The sequence below is a fragment of the Phycomyces blakesleeanus genome (genome assembly GCF_001638985.1).
Source record: "Phycomyces blakesleeanus NRRL 1555(-) unplaced genomic scaffold PHYBLscaffold_11, whole genome shotgun sequence".
NCBI lineage: Eukaryota > Fungi > Mucoromycota > Mucoromycetes > Mucorales > Phycomycetaceae > Phycomyces > Phycomyces blakesleeanus.
The window spans coordinates 1,167,085-1,190,855 of record NW_017265144.1 but is presented as its reverse complement, the minus strand read 5'-3'; the positions used below and the strand labels follow the sequence as shown (position 1 = coordinate 1,190,855).

Sequence of the window (23,771 nt, the reverse complement as noted above, 5' to 3'; positions counted from 1 at the left end):
AATTCACAAAGTCAAACGAACAAATGAACAAACAAACAAAATAAAAGAAAAATAAGCGTTTTATTTTATTCATTTAATTAATTCAATTAAAAACAAGTTGAAAGAAGTAAAAAAAAAAAAGGGCAAGATATGTGCAAGAAATATACGGCAAATTACATGAAAAAAAATATATTGAAGAGAAAGAGATTGGAGGGAATAGAATAAGAAGGTCAATACGTCATATAAGATATATTGTTTCTTAGACTAAAGGCTTGTTAACACCCTCGAAACGACGTGCATTCTGTAGCTCAGAAGAGCTTAATTCTCGCTCGGCTGAGACCTTTGGTGGTTCTCCAGTAATCATGCCCTTTGCAATGTTCCAAATCTGGACAGGTGCAGATACATCCTTGAGCGAGTAGTGGACTGTGTCGGCCTTTACGAAGATGAGACCAATACGAGGATCATTGGGACCACCGTCATTAATGCCATCGTTCAAGTCACCAAACCAAGCCTTTGTTTGTTGTTTTTTTTTTAAATAATAATAATAATAATAATAAAAGATAAGTTAATTTATATGTACTTTTATACAGATATACATATCTAATCTTACCTTGATATCAGGAGTATAGAGTTCCTTGATCTTTGTACGATCATCAACAAGTGTGGCAGTACCAGAAACACTGATCCATTCGGCAGTAGATGGCTTGTAGAAACCGAGATTTACATTTGGATCCTTGACTAGCTCATCAAGCTTATGGCTTGAGTTGTTGGTAAAGAACCACAAATCGGCAGGTACGTGTTCATCAGGCTAAACAACGATAGTTATGATGATTAGGATGCTGGATTATAAAGAACAGCAAGGATTTTTTTATTACTTACAATACGAGGAGACATTGCTCGACTAAAGAGTCTGCCGGTGTCTGCACAGCGAGTGGTCATCATGCAGACCTTAATGCCATCAATAAGTTTGTAAAGGTCTTCAATCTTCTTTTCAGTTCCAGTAACAAGGTCCTTGTTCTTTTCAAGGACAGGGTTGGAGTGAACAGTTGAGGCTGACATTATGATATGATATATATATTTTTTGTAGAATAGAATAAGGTACAATAGAAAAGAGTGAATACAAAAGATGTATATTTATATTAAATAAAAAATCAATTAATCTTGAATTGATTAATCCCAATTTGAAAGAAAAGGGCATTATTACTGACACCATCCTGATGCTATCAAAATTACGCAAAATTTACAAAAGAGGGTAGACCCAATAAAATTGAAATAGACTATAGACTATAGAATAATTATTTCATATTATTATTTTATTCTACCATCTTTCCCTGTCCCATCGATCAAGGTACTTTTGGTTTAGCGTGATTGTTCTTGATGGGTCAATGTCCTTTAAAAAGATATATCCATATAAAATGTTTAGAAATCAACGTATATAAAATCAATAAATTTCTTTTTTATTACCTTGAAGTCTTTTAATAATGAGCTAGTCTTTTGGTCCCTGTATAATTTATTTATTTTTAAAATATATATATATAAATATATATATATTGTATTATAGATTAGTTTAAGCCTAAGCTTGTTTTTTATTTTATTTTATAACTCAAACTTACCAAGTCTCAGATCCTGCATTAATCCCCATATAAAGCACGCCAGATAGAGTGCTTCCAAGAACTACAGCCAAAGGAACGATTTGAGTCTTGATAGAGTCTTTAATAAATAAAGCAAGAGGCATTTTTGGAGGAATTGATTGTATTTTTAATAAGAAAATTAAATACTAGAAAAATATTGAGACTCTATTTATACCAAAATAAATAAATAAATAAAAAATTATTCCCAAGATCACACCACTTGAATTAATGTTCGCTATCATTGAACATTCTTTAATATTTAATAATCTTTAATGACTCATATGCAGACTTTCACACACTCATATAAAATCTGTATTCAATTCTCCATCGAACTTATCCATACAAATGACCTGACTACAGACCCAAAAATAAAATAAAATGTGACTCGTTTATTCACCAAGGAGACAAACCATTTCCTTTAAACATCCCACCTTTCAATCTTTTATTTTTTTTATTGCGAGTGAATAAAACCAAATAGATGTATATATATTATATAAAGGTCCATCTTTAGAGCAATTGGAGCAAGAGCACTGGTCAATCAATTTCCCTTTTATTTCCATAAAACTACACTGTGCATAAGATTTGTAATTGATTTTCTTTCTCTTCTTATGTAATAATCAGAAATATATATATAGTAGGAAAGCATTACGGAAATTATACACGTAGAAGAAAACATGAAAAAAAAAACCGAGATACTAGTGTAAAATAATATATATATATAAAGTAAATAATTGGCCTTTTCTCACCAAGGAGAGTCATTTCATCTTTAAATGTTGACAGGATGAAATTATACCTCCAGTCAGAAATCCAATATTCACTAGATCATTGTGACCACTCTATTGTTCATCTCTCTCACTCATTTTTATATATATATATATTAAAGAAGTAAAATTAAAAATAAGAGAGAGAAAAAAAGGTACAAGAATGCAGCCAAACTATCAACTGCAAAATCAACATCAAAGGATAAGAATACACGCATCTTTCTAATCATGTATTGAAATATCATTTGTGTATATAGTATTTAAGGATCCTCATCATTAATATTAATATTAATACTAATATCATTAAGACTTATACATAAAGAAAGAGAAACAAGAATATCAGTCAGTATTATTTGAGTATTTATACAAATCGTATGCACAAAGTTGTTTGTCTTTTAATGAAAATGATTCTATTCCGGGAGTAGTCCTGAAACACCAAAAACAATGCGAATATCTCTAAACGTCTATATATCCTAAATACAAAACACATACGCACGCACACACATATATGTATATAGCTTGGTGTCTTTTGAATACCTCTTTGTTGTTATCAAAAGTTCAATTGACTTTACAGTAGCTATTTGGTCAATCTTTCGTTAACTCTCAAAAATTACCGTTATTTGTTCAATTTGATTTTCAACCCATGAAAACTCGATCTCCTTCACCGTTCACTCCCTCCCCCTTTTTTCCCCTTCTATCTTTTCGGTTTAAAAATTTAATAGATTTAATCGAATATATGATATAATCTTCAATGGCTTTGGAGTAAATCACAGAGGGTTAATCAATAAATAATACCAACAAGAATTAGAAGAAAAAGTATCAATAGTGCTTTTGAGAAATAATATATTTTATTAGAAAATAAGTGAATCTAACTGTATTTACTTTATATATAAAAATTCAATTCTTACGCACCTTGTTTGAATGGAATAAGACTATGTAAAATAAAAGACTTGATTGTGTGTGTATGTGTGTGTGCAAGTATGTATGTACCTTGCACCTGAGTAAATTTCTTAAAGGGGTACTCAAGTAATTACAATTATTTTTTATCTTAATCCTGGGAATTTGAAACATCGCGCGTAGTTACTGGCCAATACCATTTGGAGGGAGGAAAACAGCAACATTAGGAGATTGAAATTGTTTAGAGGGAAGGAGAAAAAAAAAGCAGTAGTCTCAAAAACACAGTTTGTGACTATCCCAATGATATTCACTTAACAAACTTTGAGACTATGTCTCCCTATAAAAAAAAAGCAGTAGTTGGCAGTAGTTCACAGTAGAGGCCAATGACTCGATTCTAGACCCTATACAGTTCGAACAGAATTCCTAAAAATAAAGACCTTTCTAGTCACTTTTCTCCAATCAAGTACTTTGTTGTCAATATACACATTCTAAATTGCAAATGATTGGCTCAAGTCAACATTAAAAAAGAGAGATAGATAGATAGAGAGAGAACGCGTTCCAAAGTGTGTAGCCCAAAGGTTATAACTTCCGTTTTAAAAATACTTCCTTTAGTTCATCTACAGAGGGAGTGTTTTCAAAAAGCAGTTTAAATAGTTAAACGTTTCTTTTCTGCTTCTCTTGGGTCATAGCATAACAAGCTCTACACAGCTCGAGTGAAGAACAATAAAATTTGTATGTATTTATATCTTTATTTTCACATGAATATTTTATAGCAAAGTTTCTTTTTCTTCTTCTTTGCTCGTCTTCTTTATACTCCGACAATATAGGGCTGCGTCATTTCCCCACGAATGCACCTTATTCTGTTGTCTTTATTTTTTGACAACATTATCACTTTTGCTTTCAATAAATAAAAACTGCAAGGATCACAGGCCCTTCTTTTTTTTGCACTCCAAGAAGATGATACCAGCTTCCATGCTGGGTTTTCCTACACGATATGTTGAGAAATCCCCTTGGGAAATCAAGTGCTTTGACCAGTGGCCATATCAAAGTCCGGATCTGAATCCAATGGAGTCCGTTTATCATGCTCTAAAAGTCAATTTTCAAGATATCACACAAGGCCTACATCTTTCAAAAGTGGGGAGAGATACTTGATCTAAAAGTACTTTGTACTCTTGTATGTATAGCTGATAAAGTTAAAGCAGTAGTAAAAGCTCGTCGTAGCCCATGTCATATAGTATATTTTACTTTTTCTTATTTCATAAAACATATATATTTATATATAAGAAAAACAAAATCTTCGTCGTATTCAGTTGAGTTCTTTAAGAGATTTAGCATAAAGAATCTGACGCGTAGTTCTATCCAGGACTACTGGAAATCAAGATATCTGACGGTTATCTCTCTGCTGAGTGTATGTATAGCTTGCCACAATGCATAGCAATCATAACAGCAATACCAGCAGCAACACCAGCAGACACGGCAAAAAAGCATCAGTGCTAGTACCAAAGGCAATCCGAAAGGTGGCCGCAGAGCCATTAAAAAACAGGATTCTCACAAGACTTGTGGGATTGAGCGTCCCTGAAGTAAGAAATGCTGTTGTTGACCTTAAAGTCGGAACGACAAGGCTTATAAGTAAGTTATGTCTTTAAATAATAATATATAAACGATAAAGTATTAATCAATAATATCCCTATAGTGGCAGATCTCCCTAGGGGAGTAAAGAGAAAGCTATAAGAGGAAGGCATCCAAATTGAAGGGCCATACGGAGACGGTTCTTGTCCCGATGTGAATCACATTTTAAAGAAGCGGAAGATGTGAGAATAAAGTAAGCTGGAGCGTAAAGCGACGGCTTATTTATATAAAAGAAAAGCGAGAAGATGAGAAGCAAGAGGAGAAGCAGAAGTAATGGGAAAATAATATGAAAAGAATCAATAAAATGAATAAGAAGCAGAAGCAGACCCACGGCTACAGCTACAGCTGGTAACGTTTGCTCGGAATAGCAGTCATCGTCAGGAATTTTCCAGCCTAATCACCATATCCGTAGTCCGGAAATTGCTCTTCTAATTTAACAAGAAGAAGAAAACAATAATAAAAAAACAAAGGCAGAAAATAATAATAATAAAAATGTGGCTCATTCGAATGTCCTACATTAACAAGCCGTGTATTTATACGATGTGATAATTCCTTCCGTTTATAGTGTATTTTTATTAAAATCAGGAATTTTAGGATTTGTGTCAATTTTTTCATTTAAAACACCGATAACAAAAACCAGTATTAAATGTCCGCTAGTTTTTGAAAAAAAACTGAAATATTGAAACTTATACATAGGCACAGCATTTTATATTATAAATTATAAATTTTTATTTTTTTTATTTTTTTTAATCATGGATGCCAATGCTGCGGTGAGATTTACTGATTCTTGAGGTGAAGAAATTCACCTCAGCATCAGCATCCTTAGCATCCAAAAACTTGCTGTAAGTTTCAATATATCTCCAAGTCTTTTTATAAAATCTCCTGATCATGGAAGGAGAACCAGCCACAGGAGAGGCACTGTCCAAGAAAGACGGGAGATTCTTTTCTAACGACTTGAAAGAATAATCGCAGTTTAGGCGAGCCACACGTTTGGCTGCACCCCAGTAACGCTCGATCCAATTGCATTCACAATGGAACTTGGGGTACAGCTCAAATATGTGACCCGCCTCTTCCACCACCTCTTGAATAGCTGTCTTCTTTCCAGAAAAGTCGGGCTGAGAGGCCAAGAGGTGGCGGGCACAGCAACAGTGGTTCTCTGCTTCTTCTCCATTGCAGTCCATTCTCCATCTTCTAGAAAGATTGGATGGATCCAGTTCCATCCACAGTCCACGCTCCTGAAGGATCCGCTGGACGCCAACAAACTGTCTCTTCTCCACCGGCCCCTTTCCTTTCCTTCCAGCTTCAAAGACTGTCTCATAAAACGATTGAGGGATGATACGTCCATCCCTCAAAAACGTTGTATCTTTGAAAATGAACTTGTCATTTTCAGAAACGACCTTTGGCTTTAGAACCATGCGGGTGGCAACCAAGGCATCTGTGGCATATGCTTTGTGGTTGCTGCTTTGGTCGAAAATAAAGACACCGGTGCATCCCTCGTGCAAGCTTTCGAACAGAGGGATAGCATGGTTCTTCAGCTGGTCAAGCATGTCTTCGCTTGTCCAGTAACCGTCATATGCTGCCCCAACGTTAAATATTCTGCGGGAGACCCATCCCTTCACTCGCATAGTGCCATGACAAGCACACTGGAACTCGCTGACCATCAGAGATCTTCCCTGACCTTTTTTGCGGATGTGGCTTTCACCTTCCTCAAGCCACATGTCCACCTTTCCATCATGGGCATAAAAGGTGGACTCGTCATGGGTCACCATAACCAGCTTCTTCTGGTTCTCCAAAAGAAGAGGGGTCACTTCAATTTCTTCATCTTCCCCAGTAAAGTCTGACATACATTGTTTGTATCCCATCATTCGCGTTGCCCAAGCATGGCGATACTGAACAACGTCTTGTCTTTCGTGTCCATCGTAATATACGTCCTGGTTGTTCTTGCGGTGGACGTACCCCCAAGCTCTCATGCATTTCCATGCTATGCTGTGCTTATGGCCACGTTGCCTTTTACACCAAGGCATGATGGAAAAAGCATTTCATCGGGATACTTTTTCAAATCCACAACAGTTCGTCTTTCTGCTTTTTGAGCACGAAGCCAAACGATTGCTTTCTTTTTAAGGTCTTCATCGTCTACAATTGAAGACCGCTTGGCATGCTTGCCCTGTTGATGTTCAGAAATTTTGCCAAACTGAAGAAAATCTTTGGCCCAACCGCGGACAGCCTCTCCACGGTACTTGGAAGGTGTTGTCCAAAAAATCTCTGCTGCTTTTTCAGATGCCTCGATTTTCTTGCAATTGTTCAAGAGGCGTCGGAAATACTCTTTCACAACAATGTGTTTGCTTACTTCAAACAAAGCAAACTTGCCCAACTCGCTATCTGAACTGACTGGAGGCTTTATCATCTCAGAGATTTTCTCATAAGCTTCACGAATCTCTTCAAGTTCCTCATCTTTTGATTGCTTGTATACAGTTAATGCTTCTGTTACAGGCGAAACTGGTGCAACAGGAACCGAGAAACCGAAATCAGCAAGCGTTCTGACCTTCTTGTCTTTATTTGCCTCAAGCTCTTCTTTCATTTTTCTCTTGTTGCGCATAATCGATGATCTCGAGTCTCCTCTGTAGAGTCCACGCAAATTTTTTTCTGCGTCTGGTCTCCATGTCAGAAAGCTATTATAGTACGCAGCAATCATCGTATCCGTATCTAAATCCAAGAGCTCCCAGTCGTACTCTTCTACAGGTTGATCTTCAACAGGTTCCTTTTCTCCAGCTTCCTTTTCTGTATCAATAGTAATAATTGGAGACTTGGCGCAGAATTTTCCGCCCTCTCTTCGAGCCATTTTAGAAGTAAGGATAGAGCGAGCGTTTTTACGACCCATTTTTAAGAATTTGTTTTGGTAAAAGTAAAAGAAGTGTTTTCAGGGCAGTCTTGGTAGACAGCTGTCACATCCAAAAACGTGGTTTATACTCCGCATGTTACACGTAATTACTAATTTAGGATATATAATTCTCTACATCTGCCTTGAGATGCCATCAGAGATGTAGATTCAAGTCTCAATATTTCTCTTCCCCTGCTATTAAATTGGAACACCGCACTTTTTCAAAAGTCAAAAACTTTGTCGGAAATGTCACTACAAACAAGCTGCTTGCACAGTTCTTTTCAGAAACACTTTCTCCGTGTCCATGAGCGACGGTTTTTTTGTATTGACATTTCCGACAAAGTTTTTGCCTTTTGAAAAAAATATCGGAGTCCAATAATTCTTCCTGATTATAAGAAAAATACACTATAGCAGATCAACTTTGACCAGATCAAAAAATCTTGCATAACAATACAGCACTACAATAATACTTAATAAAGGTGTGAGAAAGAAAGAGATATTACTGAGCATATAAGATCCAATAAGAAAAGAAGATGATTTATTCCTTTATCTTATATAAGCTATTTACATAACGATCTGCGTGATTGTCATGAATAAACTTCACTAGCAGCGGCTGAGCCCATTCATAAAGCCTATTGTATCACTTTTATTTTCTTTAAAGAAGTTACACTTGTAAGTTCTTTTTTTAGAAATGCCGGTACTCAGACTGCACAAAAGGTACAAGTACAAGTACAAATGCGAGCACAAAAACGTATATTTATATTTATCTAAAAGATGTGTATCTTGTGTACAATATTCCTGGTTTCTTTTTTTCTACAGTGATTCCAAATATCAATGTTGCAGCCAATCAAAATCGATCTCACTTGAAAGTCAAAACCAATTTCGTATTTATTTTGCTCTTCTTTTCGGGACCCTCGGCGCCAGTACATTTATAACCTCTTTAGCCCAGCCACATCAAGGTTGTGCCAAAATATAAAATAAAGAAAATTGTCCTACAACAAAGTCAAAAATAAATAAATTGTATTATTTCAACCCAACCAACAAAAAAAACCACTCAAGTTGCTATCCCTTCTTTTTTTTGTTGGACATAATGAAAATAGCAGGATCGAAAAAAAATAAATAACACCAGTAAAGAAGTACATTTTTTTTGTACAACTTTGGATCAGCAAAAATATTTATTACCCTGCTTTGACTTACTTTGTAGTTAAAGTCTAACAAGTATATATAATACTATAGAACGTCTTGTCAAAAAAAAAACAAGAGGTTTATTAGTGATTTTTGACTTTGTCAGGATATTTTTTTTAAAAAAAAAATTCTCATTTTCGCTTTTCGCCTTTTGCTTTTTATTTTCAGTCAATATAAAGATATATATTACTTCTACTACTACCACTGAATTTGGATATTGTAAGCGTAAGCCATAAAGACTATTTATACAAGATGGTATAAAGTAAAGTAAAGTAAAAAAAAAAAGGATAAAAGGATAAAGTGAAATGTTGAAAAATATGAGTACTACCTTGACTATTCCTCTTTCTGTCATGATATTCAGGGCCATATAAATCTGGCACACTTTTGAATATCATTTTTTTTTTAGAAATACATATACACCCACACCAATACTACAAAATACTACCTTTTTGAGTGTAGTATTGGGGTGCTTCAATTGAGGCTCTATTTTCTTATGTACTCCGCCACAATCCTTTTTTTCTCTCTGTACTATTTTCCATTATTTCTACAGAGTGGAAGCACAAAGTTTCGTAGGGATTTGATTTGATTTGAATTGAATTGATTTGAATTGATTTGATTTGTTATCTTATTTTTTATATATATATTCAAAAAAATAAATATAAAATAAATTCTGATAAATTGCTCCATTTCTCCCCATCTCCACACACTCGGTTCTCCCTCTCCTCCTCTTCTTCCTTCTCCTTTGTACTCTATTTTCCTTCTTCAATGGCTCAGAGCACCGGAAACTATGGTGGACCTGGCTTTGGAGCTGTAGGAAAGCGTCAAAAGAAGCATCTGTCCCCATCTAGCAACATTGAATATAACGACGAATTCAATGAAAATGATCCAGAAGCCAATTTCATCACTTCCGAAGGTGGAAGTATTGAGATCGGCAGTCATATAACCCACCGCAGTCTCAGCAGAAGCTCCCAGAAGCCTCCCAGCACCCGATCAAGCAATAAAGCCGGCTCTGGCTCAAACCACACCCGTACCAACAGCCAGCAGCACGGCCACCATATTCTGCACGGTCACCATGGTCACCACAACATTTTTGATCAAGTTACTGCTCCTACTCACGACCCTGCAGGCCGGCCCCTCCGTCGGCACGGTACCGAAACATTTGGTGATGTTTTGCTTCATCCTTTAAAGGAACTCGAGCTTCACCGCAAGCGCGTCGAGGAATTCGATGCCGAGAAAAAAGAGTTTCAAACCACACACCCTGAATTACTCGATCCTAAAGCTGACACCAAACCTGAAATGTAAGTTACTTACTTTTTCTTCTTCAATCTTTATTTCATCATTGTAAATAGATCTTATTAGTATAACTACCATAGATATTATTAGTGGAATTTTCTTCTATTTATTTCTTTTGGTGGTGAGATCGACAAGACTAAACAATTTATATATATATATATTTACAACTATGGCTATCTTAGAAAGCCTGTGATCAGAATCAGTAAGTACTCTTTTTTTTAATAAAAAAAACTGCTTTAATTAATTATACTACTGGAAGTATTAGAAATCAAACGTATGTATTGATCATTATTTTTTATAGTTGTCCATTTCATTCACTTGGTTGGTGATCAGGACCTTCTTATGTCATCACATCTCATTGAACAATTAAGAGAGCCTGTAAGTAATATATATAAAAAATATTACAACACTTTATATAATTCAAACTAAATCATTTGTGTGTGTATGGGGTTTATTTCGAATGTTGAAAATAGCTTTCTCTTACTGACATCGAGATAACCAGACTACGAAAGATTGACGATACAGACGGTCTTATTGAATTCTTCCACAAGACAAAACGTGACTATTCCTTAAAGATCCACAAGACAGTTAACATACGTACTGAGCTGAGAGAAGCGGCCGCTGAGTTCAAGAAGAGTAAGTCGTACATCCTCTTTTTATTCTATTCTAGTGTCCCATGTCTTGTTGGAATTGATTCCCAAAGCCACACTTTCACATTCATACTTGCACATTTGCACGCACACGCACACGCACACGCACACGCACACGCACACGCACACCTACACCTACACCTACACCTACACCTATATAGAGCTATAGTTATAATCATAGTCATATCACTCACATTTCACACTCATATCACACCCTATAAACAGACAAACGTAGTTCTTCCGACTCTGACGATTCCATACCCCGCCGTAGAGAAATAGTTGGAACCGATACACAAGAAACTCGGGAACAAGTAGATCCTGCTATAGTGCTAGTATCACCTCCAGCAACCGAGTCTCCAAAACAGGAGCAATCCGAAAAACTCCAAGTACCCGAAAATAATGGAGTGACGACCAAGCACGTGGAGGAGCCAGAGAAATTGAGTGAAAAGCCAAGGACTGAAACTCACCCCTTGTCCCATCTGTCTGGAACTGTTATCCGACTAAACGAAAATGTTTACTTGGAAATCAAGTCATATAAACCAAAAGACGAAGAAGAAGGCAGAGAAAGTGGGGCAGGACGTCGCCCGATTTTTGTGTAAGAAACCTTAAAATTATAAATATGTACATATATAGAAAAAGAGATATATAGATAAACAAATATTAACTAACATTATATTGTAGTCTTCCTGATGCAGATCTTTCTGATGATACTGAAGAAGAAACAAAGGCTACATGGGTGGAGTTGTTTGGTGATGTGTTTTATGTCGGTTGGCTCACGTATGTCTCTCTCTCGTCCTCATATACATATGTATAATCAGTAAATGTCTAACGCTGTGTTGTTTGTAGAACCTTTACTCATGCAAACCATATCACTGGTCAAGAACAATTGGGAATCTACGCAGCCTGGTTTGTTGTAATGTGGTGGACATGGTGTTCAAGTGCATTGTAAGTATCTAAGCATAGATACAAGCCATCATTACACTTGTATTGACTTTTTCTTTCTTTCTTTCTTTCTTTCAGGTATTCTTCTCGTTATGACTCTGGTGGTAAGACACTAAAGTATATATATATATATATATATATTGTTCATATTATTCGTATTTATTTCTTCATGTACTAAAATTTGATATCTAGATGTTATGCACCACATCTATAAGGTCATAGAGCTGTGTGGTTTGGGTAAGTTTTTCATTATATTTCTCTCACTCTCTCTACGAGTGAACGTGAGTGTGAGTGTAAGCTTGAATCTAAACAATCATTCATAAACACGTATAGTTGGCATGGCTGCATCTAGTAATGGTTTCTGGCAAGATAGTCCAAAGGGTTTCATTATTGGCTATATGGGTAAGTTTTCATTCATTCCTATATATATATATATATCTTTTATTACTGAAAACACATGTACACACATCTTAATGTCTAAATAATCCATGTTCTTGCTTTTCTTTTAGTCATGAAGGCAGTTTTGTTGATCGAATACGGCGTTGTACTTATTGCTGCTATTATTTCTGGCTCGTTTGCTCGCAAAACTCTGGCTGCTTATGTAGCAATTAATGCAATTTCAATTATTATGTGGGGTTGCTCTCTCTTGTTCCCCACAAACCAGACCGCTCGTTACTTGCTTTGGTATATCAGTATCGGCGCAGAATTTATTGTAAACGTAGCCTTGAAGAAGAACAAGCAAACCTCTTTGGCTGCTAGTCATCTTGCTGAAAGATTCGGTCTTTTTACTCTTATCATTCTTGGTGAGAATTGTATGGGATTTATTACGATGGTCTCAGATGCCGAAGCCCACGTTCCAGTCGTGTAAGTTTATATATATATACATATTTGGAATCATGTTTTATTTATTTTATTTTATTTTATAGTGTTTCTATCATGTTTGGTTTGATCATCATCTTCAACTTCTTCTTCATGTACTTTGATGATTTTAATACTGAGGTATGTTATCTGTGTTAACCTACATACTTTATACTTTTAAACGGCAGAAGCTAATATATATATGTATTTATTATCAAGATTCTCAACGAAATTGAAGTGAGTCAAATATGGGTATGGCTCCATTTCCCTCTCCACCTATGCCAAGTCGCTTTTGGTATCGCATTGATTGATGTTATCACAATCTTCCGTCTTGGATGGGATGACGGAGAAGCCGGTGCCGAGCTGATGCGTGAGGCCTGTCATGAAGTCGAGGCTGAATTGCATTTACCAGCCGCAACAACAGCAACATCAGAGGCCGCCGGTCACTCTCTTATTACTGCACTGCGAGTTGCCTCTGGAGCAGGTGGAGAAACCGAGGCGTGTGAAGAGATTCCAGATACTAGATTTGTATTTCAAGCATTCTGGATCTCTGCTGGACTTATTCTGTGTATCAATGCTTTGATCAAGTTGGTTAATACTAGAGTTGACGGTAAGAAAATCAATAACACACACACACACATACTTGTAAAATCATAACAAAATCTCACTCTACTACTCTTAATCTTATAGCAAAATGGTCTCGCATTATCTGTGCTTCTCGTATATTGAACGCAGTTTTGTTCTTTGGTCTTTCTGCTGCAACCTATGATAATCTTACTGGTATCTCTATGCTTGCCATTATGATGTCCTGCATGCTTCTCCAATGTAAGTTTTTTCTTTAAAAAAAAAGTGCCTATGAATATACACCTTTATATTTCTATACTAACATTGAACAATTGATTTAATATTCTTTTTATTTAGCTGCAATTGATCTTACAGATTAATGGTTACCTTTTTTTTAAAAAAAAACAGGCGGGCAGAGAGGGGAAGGAGAGATTATATTGGAGAGAAACGGTTTCAAGTACATTTTATTCTTATCCCTATTCTTTTATATACCTCTTCTAAAGTACATACACAAAACATAACACACATACAAACACATACCCTCTTTTTGTCTACCCAATTTACACAATATCTCTTTATTTTTATTTTTACTTCTATTACCCTATTTTATATCTATATACAAAAAATAACTATCTACTTTATATTTCAAAGCTAATTCTACTTGGTATACCTTTTTCTTTGTTTTATTTTATTTTATTTATCTTTCTTATACAATATGTAATTAATAAATAATGTATTTGTATATTTATAAGCAAAAAATAAATAAATACACAAAATACTTCATTAGACCATTCTACTCTACATCTACACTCCGTCTACACACACAGCTGTTATATACATGTATGTGTATATTTCTTTCTTTGAATAGTGGGTTGCTTTAAAGTTGTACATCTTATTGTCCAATAGATCGGGTGTGCCAGTCCATAAGAGTCTCAAATACGGTCATACTTATGGTAGTCATTGGAATCATTGTAGCAATTCTTGCGAACAATCCTCGTGTGAATGCTCGCCACTTGCCTTCCTTGTGCCACATCTGATACGCAATTGCAAGCGGTCCACTGCGCGAATTTACTACAACGTCCTTATTTTCATCATCTGACTCTGACCCTGATTCTGATACAACTGATACCATCCCTGACTCTGACTGTGGTCCCGGCTCTTGATTTGACTCTGCCCCTGCTGACACTTGCCAACGTGTCTTGATAATATCAAGAGGTGTAGACACCACTGTGGCCACTGTACCTGCAAAAGTAGAGCAGATCATGTAAATCACAAATGACTCTTCTCCAGCTACTGCCTTGAGCTTCTCATAGACTACAAAATAAGTCATCGTGTGTGGAACAAAGACAAGTAGGCTCATCCAGTAGCCTCGATAGAACCCCCGTAGACCTTTGGTTTTCCAGATATAAAATACCAACTCAAATGTCGAGCTGCTACTGGTGCTGTTACTGATGTTGATGTTGATGTTGTTTGATTGAATGTGATTGTAATCATTATCATGGTACTCATTCTGGAGACAGCTCTTGAGAACTTCCATGGGCGTAAAGAATACACCAGATACTACTTCTGCAAAACAACCCGAGACAAGTGGGTTTATTATTCCGCCCTGACTAATCCATTCTGGTCCATTGATGTCGAGCCAGGTCTTGGCAGCAGCGTAACAAGAGAGATAGATCGAAAGAGCCGGGACAGAGAGAAGGAGAGTGACAAAGAGACCATGGTATAGAGAAGCGAGCGAGCTGTGGGTGATGAGATATATGGATCGCGATGCCTGATTAAGGATTGTCTCATTTGAATATTCGCCATTCAGCAACGGAAGATGTTCTACTTGAAGTCTTGTCTTGATTGTATCAACTTTTTTTTTTTTGGATTTTTATTAATTTTTATTTCAATTTTGACAAGGTTCATTAATATAGTTTATTCGTTATTTGTTGTTGTTGTTGTTGATGTCTTTTTCTTCCTCTTCTTCAAACTCGATTTGCCAGCGACAGTCCAAGAACTTACTCGGATAAGTTACTGTCCTGGCAATAAGAGCAGCAACGCTCGATGCAAATAGATAATAGCCGTCTATACTCATGTATATATCAAATTATAATTAAAAAGAAAGAAATAATTAAAAAAGAAAGGTACCAAAGAATTTATTTAACAGATAAATAAATAAAAATTATAAAGTCTAATCTTCAAATTCATTCACTACCCCTTTCTTTTTCTTTTTCCCTTGCTTCCATCCGTTCTCTGTCCTTTTTTTAAAAAATTATTTTAAAAAAGCGAAATTGTGACTCGGTTTTCAACGGTTGCCAAGTTTGGGTCATATCTATTCTGGCTTTCGCAGTTAACTTTTTTTTTTTTGGTCTTTGCAACACGTCCATCGATCTTGTACGCAATGCCAAAAGTCAGAACAACACGAACAAAGCGACCTCCTCAGGGTTTTGATGAAATTGAGCCAACTCTAGATGAGTTTGCCAAAAAGATGAAAGAAGGTATATAAATATAATTGAATATACCTTGACATTATTTTATATATATGTGTGTGTGCGTGTGTGTATTAATTTAAATATCTTTCTTTCTTTTATATAGTTGAGAATGAGCCTCATGAGGGTAAACGTATTGTAGAAAGCTCCTGGCCAATCTTCCGCATTCATCATCAACGTACACGATATATTTTCGATCTTTACCACAAGCGAAAGGCAATCTCGCGAGAACTATATGATTATTTATTAAAATACAAATATGCCGATGCTAATCTAATCGCAAAATGGAAAAAGGTAATGTATTGGTATATAGTATATACATGGCTATATATGCGTGTGTTTCTGTGTGTGTATGTTTTTATAAAACTCATTCTACATCATTTACCTTACTTATTCTTTCTTTTTCTTACTATATTTATATATAGCCTGGATTCGAGAAATTGTGCTGTCTTCGATGTGTTCAGCCAAGAGACACCAACTTTGGAACAACTTGTGTTTGCCGTGTACCTAAAGAGAAGCTAGAAGAAGGAAAGACAATCGAGTGTGTTCATTGTGGATGCAGAGGTTGTGCAAGTGGAGATTAAAACAAGAAATATATAAAATGAAACAAAACAAACAAAAAGCAAAAAGCAAAACGGTAATATTGTAAGGCTGTGAAAGAAGTGGACAGAAAGATATATATATATATATGTGGGCAAATATAAGGCTGTATGTGACGTATTTAAACAAAAGCAAAAAGAAGAAGAAATGACCGAAAACCTTTCTTTCTTTCTTTCTTTATTGTTCCAATGTTTCAATGCTATAACTTTTGGTTGATCTCTTGTCAAGATATGTAAACTCACCTATGCACATGAAGAATGAAGGACAAAAAGAGAGAGAGAGAGAGATTAAAAGCCAATTAAAGTTAGATAACAGAAAGAAAAAGATACATTATAGAAAAAAAAACAATAAAAAATTGATATTTCAATGATTTTCTACCTTTTTTTTTGTTCTTTTCTGTGTGTATTTTTGTATCTTTTTTTTTGGTATTTAAGACTGCGGTTTATGTATATATTGTATTATAAATTATTCCAAAGTCTTTTTCATTGTGAAAGATTGAAAAATGACAAATACTATTATTTATTTATTTTATATATAAAAAAAGATTCCAATTATGCTGTTAATATTGTTCTAGCCTTTTTATCTGTTGATCCAACAGTTTCAGAAATACGTTTGTCTATCAGTAAACTGGCATTAGAAGTTAATATTAGCGGGGGAAAGTTTCTTTTTCTTTTCTTTTTTTGGTATTGTATTTTGTCTCCTTTTTATTATTTATTTTTATATACGTATATACATTTTTACTATCAATTTAATTTAATTTGATTCAATAAATGAATGAACTTGGTATTCTTATTCTGATTCTTATTGACCCTACAGGTAACTACGATAAAAGCTACTCATCTCCAAAGAGGTACGGAATGAATGTGCGTATAATACCTGAACATTAGCAAAATCAATGCACGTATTATGAATATCCTTTACTACAACCAGAACAAGAAACGTGTATAATATCAGACAATAATCATCACAAAATAATAGCAATACTAACCATCTCTCTTCTTTCTTTCTGTCTTTTTGTTTTTGCTTTTTTAAGCTTCATTATCACAGTTGTATTATCAGTAATTAATCAGTATTTTATTTCGAGAACAAATCTCTCAATTAGGTCTAACAATATTATTATTCTGTTTCAGAAAAATAAATGAATATAAAAAGTCTGTCAATATTCTTATGTATATATAAACCTCTTCTTTCAAGTTTTCATTTTATCTTTCTTTTCTTCTTTTTTTTTATTCAAAATATGGATGCCAATTCAAAAGAGCAGACCGATGGCGAGCATAATCAAGAGCACGCGAATACAAATAGCTCCACAAGTACGAGCGATGACGAAGAATTTCAAACCGAAATAAAGCACAGGCACCGGTTCTCGACTTCTGAGCTCGAGTTGCTCGAAGAACTCTATCGAAGACACCCTCGGCCATCTTCAAGCGAAAAAAAGGCGATGGCCGCAAAACTGGACACCACTCCAGGTCGAGTCCAGGTGTGGTTGCAGAACAGGCGTGCAAAAGAAAGAAAGGCACAGTCCTCGCAAGAACATGGGCGGTCCCCTAAGCGTGATTCTGGATATCCACACGTCTTGCCAGTCAGAACCACACTGGCTACAAATGATCCAGATCTATTGTATTCCAATACCAGCACTGTTCCCCTCAGTCATCAAAGTCCTACAGTAACAGTCGACAGTTCTAAACACACCGCTACTGCTACCACTGCCACTGCCACTGCCACAACTGTTTCTGCTACAGCTAGTGGCAGAATTACTACTAGTGATAGTGGTAGTAGTATGTCAATGTCTGACCGCGAAGCTTTCTTCATTAACTCCAGATCTAGCCACAATAATCACAACCTTCACAACCTTCACAATCACCACAATTACCGTAACCACCAACATCACCACCACCACCATCACCACCCAAGCCAAAATATCAACCCCAATCTAAATCCAAATACAAATCCAAATCCAAACCAATACTCTAGCGAAACTTTTCCAGCTTACCAACATTTTATGGACAGTTCAGGTAGTCACCCGCCTATTTTTACTTCACATAGACCAGATATTGGAATTGTCACAAGTATGCACCCTTCTGTATTTCGACAGCAAGGTCAAATGTGGCCGTTCCCGACACTGCACCCACACGAACACAATGGTCCCGGATTGATTAGCAGCTACCCGAGCTCTCACCAAATCAATGAGAGTGTACAGGAAGCACGAAATACACATAGCCATGATCAGGCATCCGACAAAGGGAAAAACTCCATTTGTTGAACCAGAAGGTATGTGCTTGTAATTTTAACCTTTAATAACAGAGTCTCCTTTTTCTTCTATTCTTCGTATATTTAATATTTGTGTATCTACATCTCTGTATATCCACTCTGTATCTGTTTGTGTCTGTGTCTCTGCCAATGTCTATATCTATATCTGTCTCTGCATTTAGGTTAAGAAAAAATAACTGTAGCAACTATGCAATACTCATGTCTTTATACATTAACAAGCATATTTAATAAATGAACGAATGAATAAATAAAATACATTTTGTGAAAGTAGCGTCCTCACCTTAATAATATTCTTACCGATTATTGATTTATTATTTTTCTTTTTATTCACTTGGTTACCCACCAAATCAAATGAAATAAAAAAGAATCAAAATGAAATAAACCTCTTTCACCTTTAGATTTATGCAAAAAAATCATATCTTTCAATTGTTCTCTAATTGACTTGCACATTTCGTTTAAAGCATAAATATCAGCATAAAAATAAGAGCCTATCATTATCTTGAGCAAATAATAATAATAATAATTTTGAGCCTACAGTTCAAGTGGATTTCATAATCACTTTGGAAATAATATATGAATATTTCTTTTAACAGTAAAACACGTTTTCTTCTTTGAACCAAGACTTTTGTACACAAACACACAGACAAACATGCACTTCTTGATCCTTCTACTATATTTATATACTATGTTCTGTTTCATTCTTAATGGGAAAACTAGACTCTGGTTTTTGCTCTTTGTACATATCAAGATCAAATTTATCTGGATTTGGAGTATCGCATAATCCTTGCGAGTCAGCAGAGGTAGTGGTTACTATGGATAATGTTGGAGATGTCTCTAAATAAACAAACCCAGCAAAGAAGGGACGTTTTTTTTTCTCATGTTAGAATGTAATTTCTCCTTCTTATTTTTCTTCCTTTCTTACCTCTGGTTATAGGTGATTCGTTAATATTTTCAATATTTTCGTCAAAGGTAGGGAATATATTTGTGTGCTGGCTAACAAACGTAGTGATATCTTTTGCTAGATTTGATCGCATAGACTGAAGGATTTCTCCTGCTTTTGGGTTACGAAGTGCCAAAAATAGTGGTTTTGTTGATCTGAAAGAATGATATTTATATCAGTTAATTTGTGTATATATGTATGTATTTTGCAATCATTCGAGTCTCATTTACTTGTATAGATCACGGCCGGCATCACCAAGGCGCAAGAACCCGTACTGGAGTATGAGTTGTAAGGCAAACAGATTGGAAATTTTGAGGATCTTTGCTTTTGGTGACAAGAAAATTCTATTCTTTGCAAAATAAAAAACGTAGATTCCAGCATACAGAAGATAAAGGGACGGGACCGCGAATGCTGCTACCAGTACCTTCCAGGTAGCCAAGACATCCTTTGCAGCCACTTTTACCATGGATCCAGCCAAGGCCTCTAAAAACAATTTACATATACAAGTAAATTAGTAAGAATTCCATTTAACAACTATAAATCAATAATGCATATATAGATATATAGATACACCACTTTAACTAGACGCTTCTTTACCTCTTTGCTTCATTTTGCTGATATACTGAGTGATCCACATTAGTGGTAGATTGGCAATATATCTACACAACATAAACAAATAAGTAAATAATGCAAGTAAGCTTCTTTATCACTAAAAACAAAGTATCAATCAAAGTCCCATATATGGATTTACTCATCCATTTACTTATTTATTTAAATTAATCAATCAATCAACCAACTAAAAAAAAAAAAAGAAAAAAAAAGAAAAAGGAATTACTTACGCAGGCGCACACACACCAGAAACCACAAGGAGTTTTGTCAGTCGTTGGACAAGTAGTCTAGCTGCTGTCATTTGAGGTATATTAAGCTTTTCAACTTGATGGTCTTTTATATCAAAAAAGGAGAGGGTTTCGTTGTATAGCTTTACTCTCCGTGACAATGCTTGAAGTTGGGGGTCGCTTCTTAGCTGGTTCCATCCCTTTGCAAAATCGCGGTTGTGCTGAACGATTTGCTCGATAGAGAGTGGAGTATGGTGGTCAGATTCACGTAGACGGCATGCAGCTCTAATAATCTAAAGAAAAGATATATAAAATGAATATGAATATAAGTATTTGCGCGCGCGTGTATATATACAAGGTGGTTTAAAAGCGAATATTCTGTCATTATATGTATGCTGTTACTTACACAAAGTGTGTCGTCGTCGGGAGCACTGATTGTTACTCCCTTGAAGGCTTCGTCGCTTTGATCCAATAGACGCATTACAGCCTCATGTTTATCCCTTCCACCCCGTTTAAACATCTCTGCATCTTCATGACTGACAGAAATCGGCTGGCCATAAGAAACAACAGCCCTGGATCGGAACTGGTCGGGATGAAAGTAGTTCAAACCTACACACAAGTTTATCTGTCAGTCAATCTTCAATTATCACCACTCCCCCCCCCCCCCCCCCCCCCCTATCCTTCCCCTTCTCCACCCCTTACTTCTCCCCCTCTTTCCCTCCCTCCTTCTTTTCTCATTATATTGTTTTCTATTTTATATATGATTTTTGACGTCCTTATACAATTATACATAGAGATAAAGATGTATAAATACTCTAAAAGTATCTTGTGCTGTAATCTTATCTATATATGTTTGTTTGTTTTTTTTGTGTATATGTATACTCTATTTCCTCTTATCTTCTTCTTATTTAATGATAAGAAAGAGACATTAATAAATGACATACCAACCGGGATAATCTTGAGATCAAGCGAAGGGTTCTCAGCCACAGCTCCTAATGCCATTACAGCAAAACCAGCTTAAACAGTAGACGATAATTAGTAGTTAGTTATTAGCATTAATATTTTACTATATTTTACTTTGCATGAATACAACACAGAATTATCTTTTAGATTTAACCATGTGTATGTATAGATAAGGAACAACATCAACATCAACATCAAAATCAACACAAAAGACGCAAAAATAAATAAAGACAAAAGAAAGACAAACCTTTTAATGGTAACATTTCAGTACGATCATGACTACCGCCTTCAGGAAATATGACTATGCATTGGTTGTTGTCTAGGTAATTGTGGACTTCTTCATACACTGGTGTCTGATCCACATGCGGTGCAATTTTGAATACACAGGGAACATTAGACTTGCACCCTGCCAAGGCATCTTCCCTGGTGTCGAGTGTGTACGCAATTTCCATCTCGGTGTCCGACACAACCTTTATCACCTGTAACTTGCATCCAACAAACACAACAGTATCACGGGGCATCAGCTCCTGCGTAAACATAGTACCAACACCTCTGACTCGGTAAGGATCCATTGGATCATAGAGTACATGTCCAGTTCCACTCTTCATGATATCCTGAGGTCTAACCACAGGAACTAAGATAATACAAAATACATAATATGATTGTAATTATTATATAATTAACATTAACATTAACATTACGGTATATATATATACATGTGTGTGTGTGATATTAAAATTAGATTAAATTATAACTATGGAGAATATTATATCATATAACATATATATACATTTTCTATGATGAAAGGAGAATAGAAATGGGAACAAGAATTCAATAAGACACTTACTTGCTCGAAGTACTTGCCCTATGTGTCCAATAACAGGCTTTTTATAGGAAACAGCAGCCATTACAGAGTAGGTTCTACGAACAGTGTAGCTGTAGAATACCATACCGTCAACAAATTGGTTGGAATGAGGTCCGACAATGAAGATGCATGGCCCATTGGCAGGTACTTGATCTACACCACTGGTCTTAATTTCGCGAAAGAACACATGGAGAATCACTCTGAATCCAACTTTGACAATTCCTTGTGTAATTGCATCGATGCACAATTGACCCGTCATTTTCGGGTTTAAATGAGTACAATAATATATATAAAGACTAGGAGAAAGAAGAAGAAGGAGAAAGAAGAGGGTGAACAAGTAAAAAAGAAGAAGAGGAGGAAGAAGAAGTTGTAGGCGAGCTTTCTTTATTTTCTCTCTCTTTTTCTTTCTTTCTTTCCCTTTAATTTTTTTTTGAGTGTGAGTAAAAGAAGAAGAAGAAGGTGAGTTAAGACTGTTTAAATATATTATAAGAAATGGTTACCATGACGATATAAAATTAGTTTTAAAGAATATTTATATACATGTGTATATATTATCAAAAGACTTCCTTTCTCCTTTGTGTAGCATTTATGATTGTAGTAATGATTCCTTCTTACACACACAAAAGCTTGCTTTAAACAAAGTCTCCCTTTCTAGTGTAATTGGACATCTATTCTAACTTCTTTGATAATTAAAATATATATTTTACACTGAACCAGCCGGTCATTAGAATGAGGCAAAGAAGAAGAAAAGAAGAAAAGCATTTGATATTGAAACCCTAATTTGAACAAAATAAAGCAAATAGGCAAGTGTATACTTTTACCTACCTATAATCTTCATATGCCTGTATATATATTGCCAAGACACCAACTTGTCTTTTGTGTTTTAGACAGTTAGATCCACACACACACACACACACACCTTCAGAGAAATAATATTGTTTCCTTACATTACCTTGATATTTTTTGGTATTTCACCTCAATTACAGAGCCTTTTTTTAAACGCCTTATAATTTATATATACCTATAGGATAGATAGATCAATCGATTAAAGAAGTGCAGTTGTCCTTACAAGTAATTACTATCAATTTCTTTTTAGGTAAACCTACATAATTTAAACTGAGGTTTTATCGGAGAACCACCCCACATTTTGTGTGCTTGTGTGCCTGTGTGCCTGTGTGCGTACAGAGTGGGAATATGACTTTCTTCTTTTCTTTTTCTTTATTTCTTTAGTCATCTTATATATGCTCCCAACATCGTTGAGTATTTTTACTCTTAATATTTTTCTTCTTATTTGGACGATATCATTAAAAGTATATCAAACTTTATCACACACAACATGTAGCTAATCTCCCCCCCCCCCCCCCCTTAGGTTATATACAGTGTAAATTAGAGAAGAGCATTTTGTTTATTTAATTATATATATATGTCTTTTCTAGCCAGGTTGCCTAGACAACACTAGCAATTATTCTTCTTTTTTTTAGACAAATTTACTTATATATATATATACATCTTATTTATTGAATTATGAAAGACTTTTCAATTTATTTTGAAAATGCATGCT

At 35.4% G+C, this 23,771-nt stretch overlaps 10 protein-coding genes across 10 annotated transcripts; 4 read left to right on the top strand and 6 right to left on the bottom strand.

Annotated features, from left to right (window-relative positions):
• Nucleotides 1-238: 238 nt before the first annotated feature.
• PHYBLDRAFT_58005 (hypothetical protein) lies at nucleotides 239-1,038 on the bottom strand (the record flags this gene model as incomplete). Its single annotated transcript, XM_018440268.1, has 3 exons — nucleotides 239-490; nucleotides 590-787; nucleotides 859-1,038. 3 exons carry the CDS (start codon nucleotides 1,036-1,038, stop codon nucleotides 239-241), a joined length of 630 nt encoding a protein of 209 aa, XP_018291514.1.
• A 259-nt stretch (nucleotides 1,039-1,297) lies between these two features.
• On the bottom strand, nucleotides 1,298-1,714 carry PHYBLDRAFT_145863 (hypothetical protein; the record flags this gene model as incomplete). The annotated part of the gene is made up of 3 exons (XM_018431547.1): nucleotides 1,298-1,369; nucleotides 1,444-1,480; nucleotides 1,593-1,714. 3 exons carry the CDS (start codon nucleotides 1,712-1,714, stop codon nucleotides 1,298-1,300), a joined length of 231 nt encoding a protein of 76 aa, XP_018291513.1.
• A 2,526-nt stretch (nucleotides 1,715-4,240) lies between these two features.
• On the top strand, nucleotides 4,241-5,329 carry PHYBLDRAFT_72204 (hypothetical protein; the record flags this gene model as incomplete). Its single annotated transcript, XM_018442616.1, has 5 exons — nucleotides 4,241-4,360; nucleotides 4,388-4,389; nucleotides 4,547-4,676; nucleotides 4,786-4,897; nucleotides 5,211-5,329. The coding sequence occupies 5 exons, from the start codon at nucleotides 4,241-4,243 to the stop codon at nucleotides 5,327-5,329; spliced, it is 483 nt and encodes a 160-aa protein (XP_018291512.1).
• Nucleotides 5,330-5,643: 314 nt separating this feature from the next.
• Nucleotides 5,644-7,775, bottom strand: PHYBLDRAFT_168824 (hypothetical protein; the record flags this gene model as incomplete). The annotated part of the gene is made up of 2 exons (XM_018435945.1): nucleotides 5,644-6,904; nucleotides 6,949-7,775. The coding sequence occupies 2 exons, from the start codon at nucleotides 7,773-7,775 to the stop codon at nucleotides 5,644-5,646; spliced, it is 2,088 nt and encodes a 695-aa protein (XP_018291511.1).
• A 175-nt stretch (nucleotides 7,776-7,950) lies between these two features.
• Nucleotides 7,951-9,327, bottom strand: PHYBLDRAFT_168823 (hypothetical protein; the record flags this gene model as incomplete). The annotated part of the gene is given in 7 exon segments (XM_018435944.1): nucleotides 7,951-8,160; nucleotides 8,180-8,233; nucleotides 8,344-8,407; nucleotides 8,712-8,767; nucleotides 8,973-8,986; nucleotides 9,151-9,199; nucleotides 9,289-9,327. 7 exon segments carry the CDS (start codon nucleotides 9,325-9,327, stop codon nucleotides 7,951-7,953), a joined length of 486 nt encoding a protein of 161 aa, XP_018291510.1.
• Nucleotides 9,328-9,720: 393 nt separating this feature from the next.
• Nucleotides 9,721-13,647, top strand: PHYBLDRAFT_187113 (hypothetical protein; the record flags this gene model as incomplete). The annotated part of the gene is made up of 15 exons (XM_018439329.1): nucleotides 9,721-10,258; nucleotides 10,436-10,455; nucleotides 10,555-10,631; nucleotides 10,727-10,889; nucleotides 11,129-11,498; nucleotides 11,585-11,680; nucleotides 11,750-11,848; nucleotides 11,924-11,949; nucleotides 12,038-12,082; nucleotides 12,179-12,247; nucleotides 12,355-12,709; nucleotides 12,772-12,844; nucleotides 12,923-13,313; nucleotides 13,394-13,528; nucleotides 13,625-13,647. Exons 1-15 carry the CDS (start codon nucleotides 9,726-9,728, stop codon nucleotides 13,645-13,647), a joined length of 2,475 nt encoding a protein of 824 aa, XP_018291509.1. The 5' UTR covers nucleotides 9,721-9,725.
• A 512-nt stretch (nucleotides 13,648-14,159) lies between these two features.
• PHYBLDRAFT_26185 (hypothetical protein) lies at nucleotides 14,160-15,002 on the bottom strand (the record flags this gene model as incomplete). Its single annotated transcript, XM_018439885.1, has 3 exons — nucleotides 14,160-14,325; nucleotides 14,407-14,709; nucleotides 14,773-15,002. Coding segments are annotated over 3 exons (699 nt in total), but the record flags the coding sequence as incomplete, so codon positions are not given.
• Nucleotides 15,003-15,627: 625 nt separating this feature from the next.
• PHYBLDRAFT_133861 (hypothetical protein) lies at nucleotides 15,628-16,719 on the top strand. The gene is made up of 3 exons (XM_018429597.1): nucleotides 15,628-15,747; nucleotides 15,845-16,032; nucleotides 16,164-16,719. Exons 1-3 carry the CDS (start codon nucleotides 15,651-15,653, stop codon nucleotides 16,320-16,322), a joined length of 444 nt encoding a protein of 147 aa, XP_018291507.1. The 5' UTR covers nucleotides 15,628-15,650; the 3' UTR covers nucleotides 16,323-16,719.
• Nucleotides 16,720-17,575: 856 nt separating this feature from the next.
• On the top strand, nucleotides 17,576-18,598 carry PHYBLDRAFT_145857 (Homeodomain-like DNA binding domain-containing transcription factor; the record flags this gene model as incomplete). The annotated part of the gene is made up of 1 exon (XM_018431546.1): nucleotides 17,576-18,598. One exon carries the CDS (start codon nucleotides 17,576-17,578, stop codon nucleotides 18,596-18,598), a length of 1,023 nt encoding a protein of 340 aa, XP_018291506.1.
• Nucleotides 18,599-19,164: 566 nt separating this feature from the next.
• Nucleotides 19,165-22,915, bottom strand: PHYBLDRAFT_125084 (hypothetical protein). The gene is made up of 10 exons (XM_018429028.1): nucleotides 22,711-22,915; nucleotides 22,193-22,627; nucleotides 21,593-21,979; nucleotides 21,327-21,398; nucleotides 20,789-20,991; nucleotides 20,386-20,675; nucleotides 20,144-20,205; nucleotides 19,777-20,029; nucleotides 19,529-19,701; nucleotides 19,165-19,440 (listed from the first exon to the last, which is right to left on the bottom strand). The coding sequence occupies exons 2-10, from the start codon at nucleotides 22,467-22,469 to the stop codon at nucleotides 19,283-19,285; spliced, it is 1,875 nt and encodes a 624-aa protein (XP_018291505.1). The 5' UTR covers nucleotides 22,470-22,627; nucleotides 22,711-22,915; the 3' UTR covers nucleotides 19,165-19,282.
• Nucleotides 22,916-23,771: the final 856 nt, after the last annotated feature.

Excerpts from the sequence above, each read along its gene's own strand:
- PHYBLDRAFT_133861 (XM_018429597.1), top strand. The coding sequence starts at position 15,651 with ATGCCAAAAGTCAGAACAACACGAACAAAGCGACCTCCTCAGGGTTTT. Across the intron at positions 15,748-15,844 it reads TGCCAAAAAGATGAAAGAAG|TTGAGAATGAGCCTCATGAG; the intron begins GTATATAAATAT and ends TCTTTTATATAG. Across the intron at positions 16,033-16,163 it reads TAATCGCAAAATGGAAAAAG|CCTGGATTCGAGAAATTGTG; the intron begins GTAATGTATTGG and ends ATTTATATATAG.
- PHYBLDRAFT_125084 (XM_018429028.1), bottom strand. The coding sequence starts at position 22,469 with ATGACGGGTCAATTGTGCATCGATGCAATTACACAAGGAATTGTCAAA. Across the intron at positions 21,980-22,192 it reads AGGGCAAGTACTTCGAGCAA|TTCCTGTGGTTAGACCTCAG; the intron begins GTAAGTGTCTTA and ends GTATTATCTTAG. Across the intron at positions 20,030-20,143 it reads CAGCAAAATGAAGCAAAGAG|AGGCCTTGGCTGGATCCATG; the intron begins GTAAAGAAGCGT and ends AATTGTTTTTAG.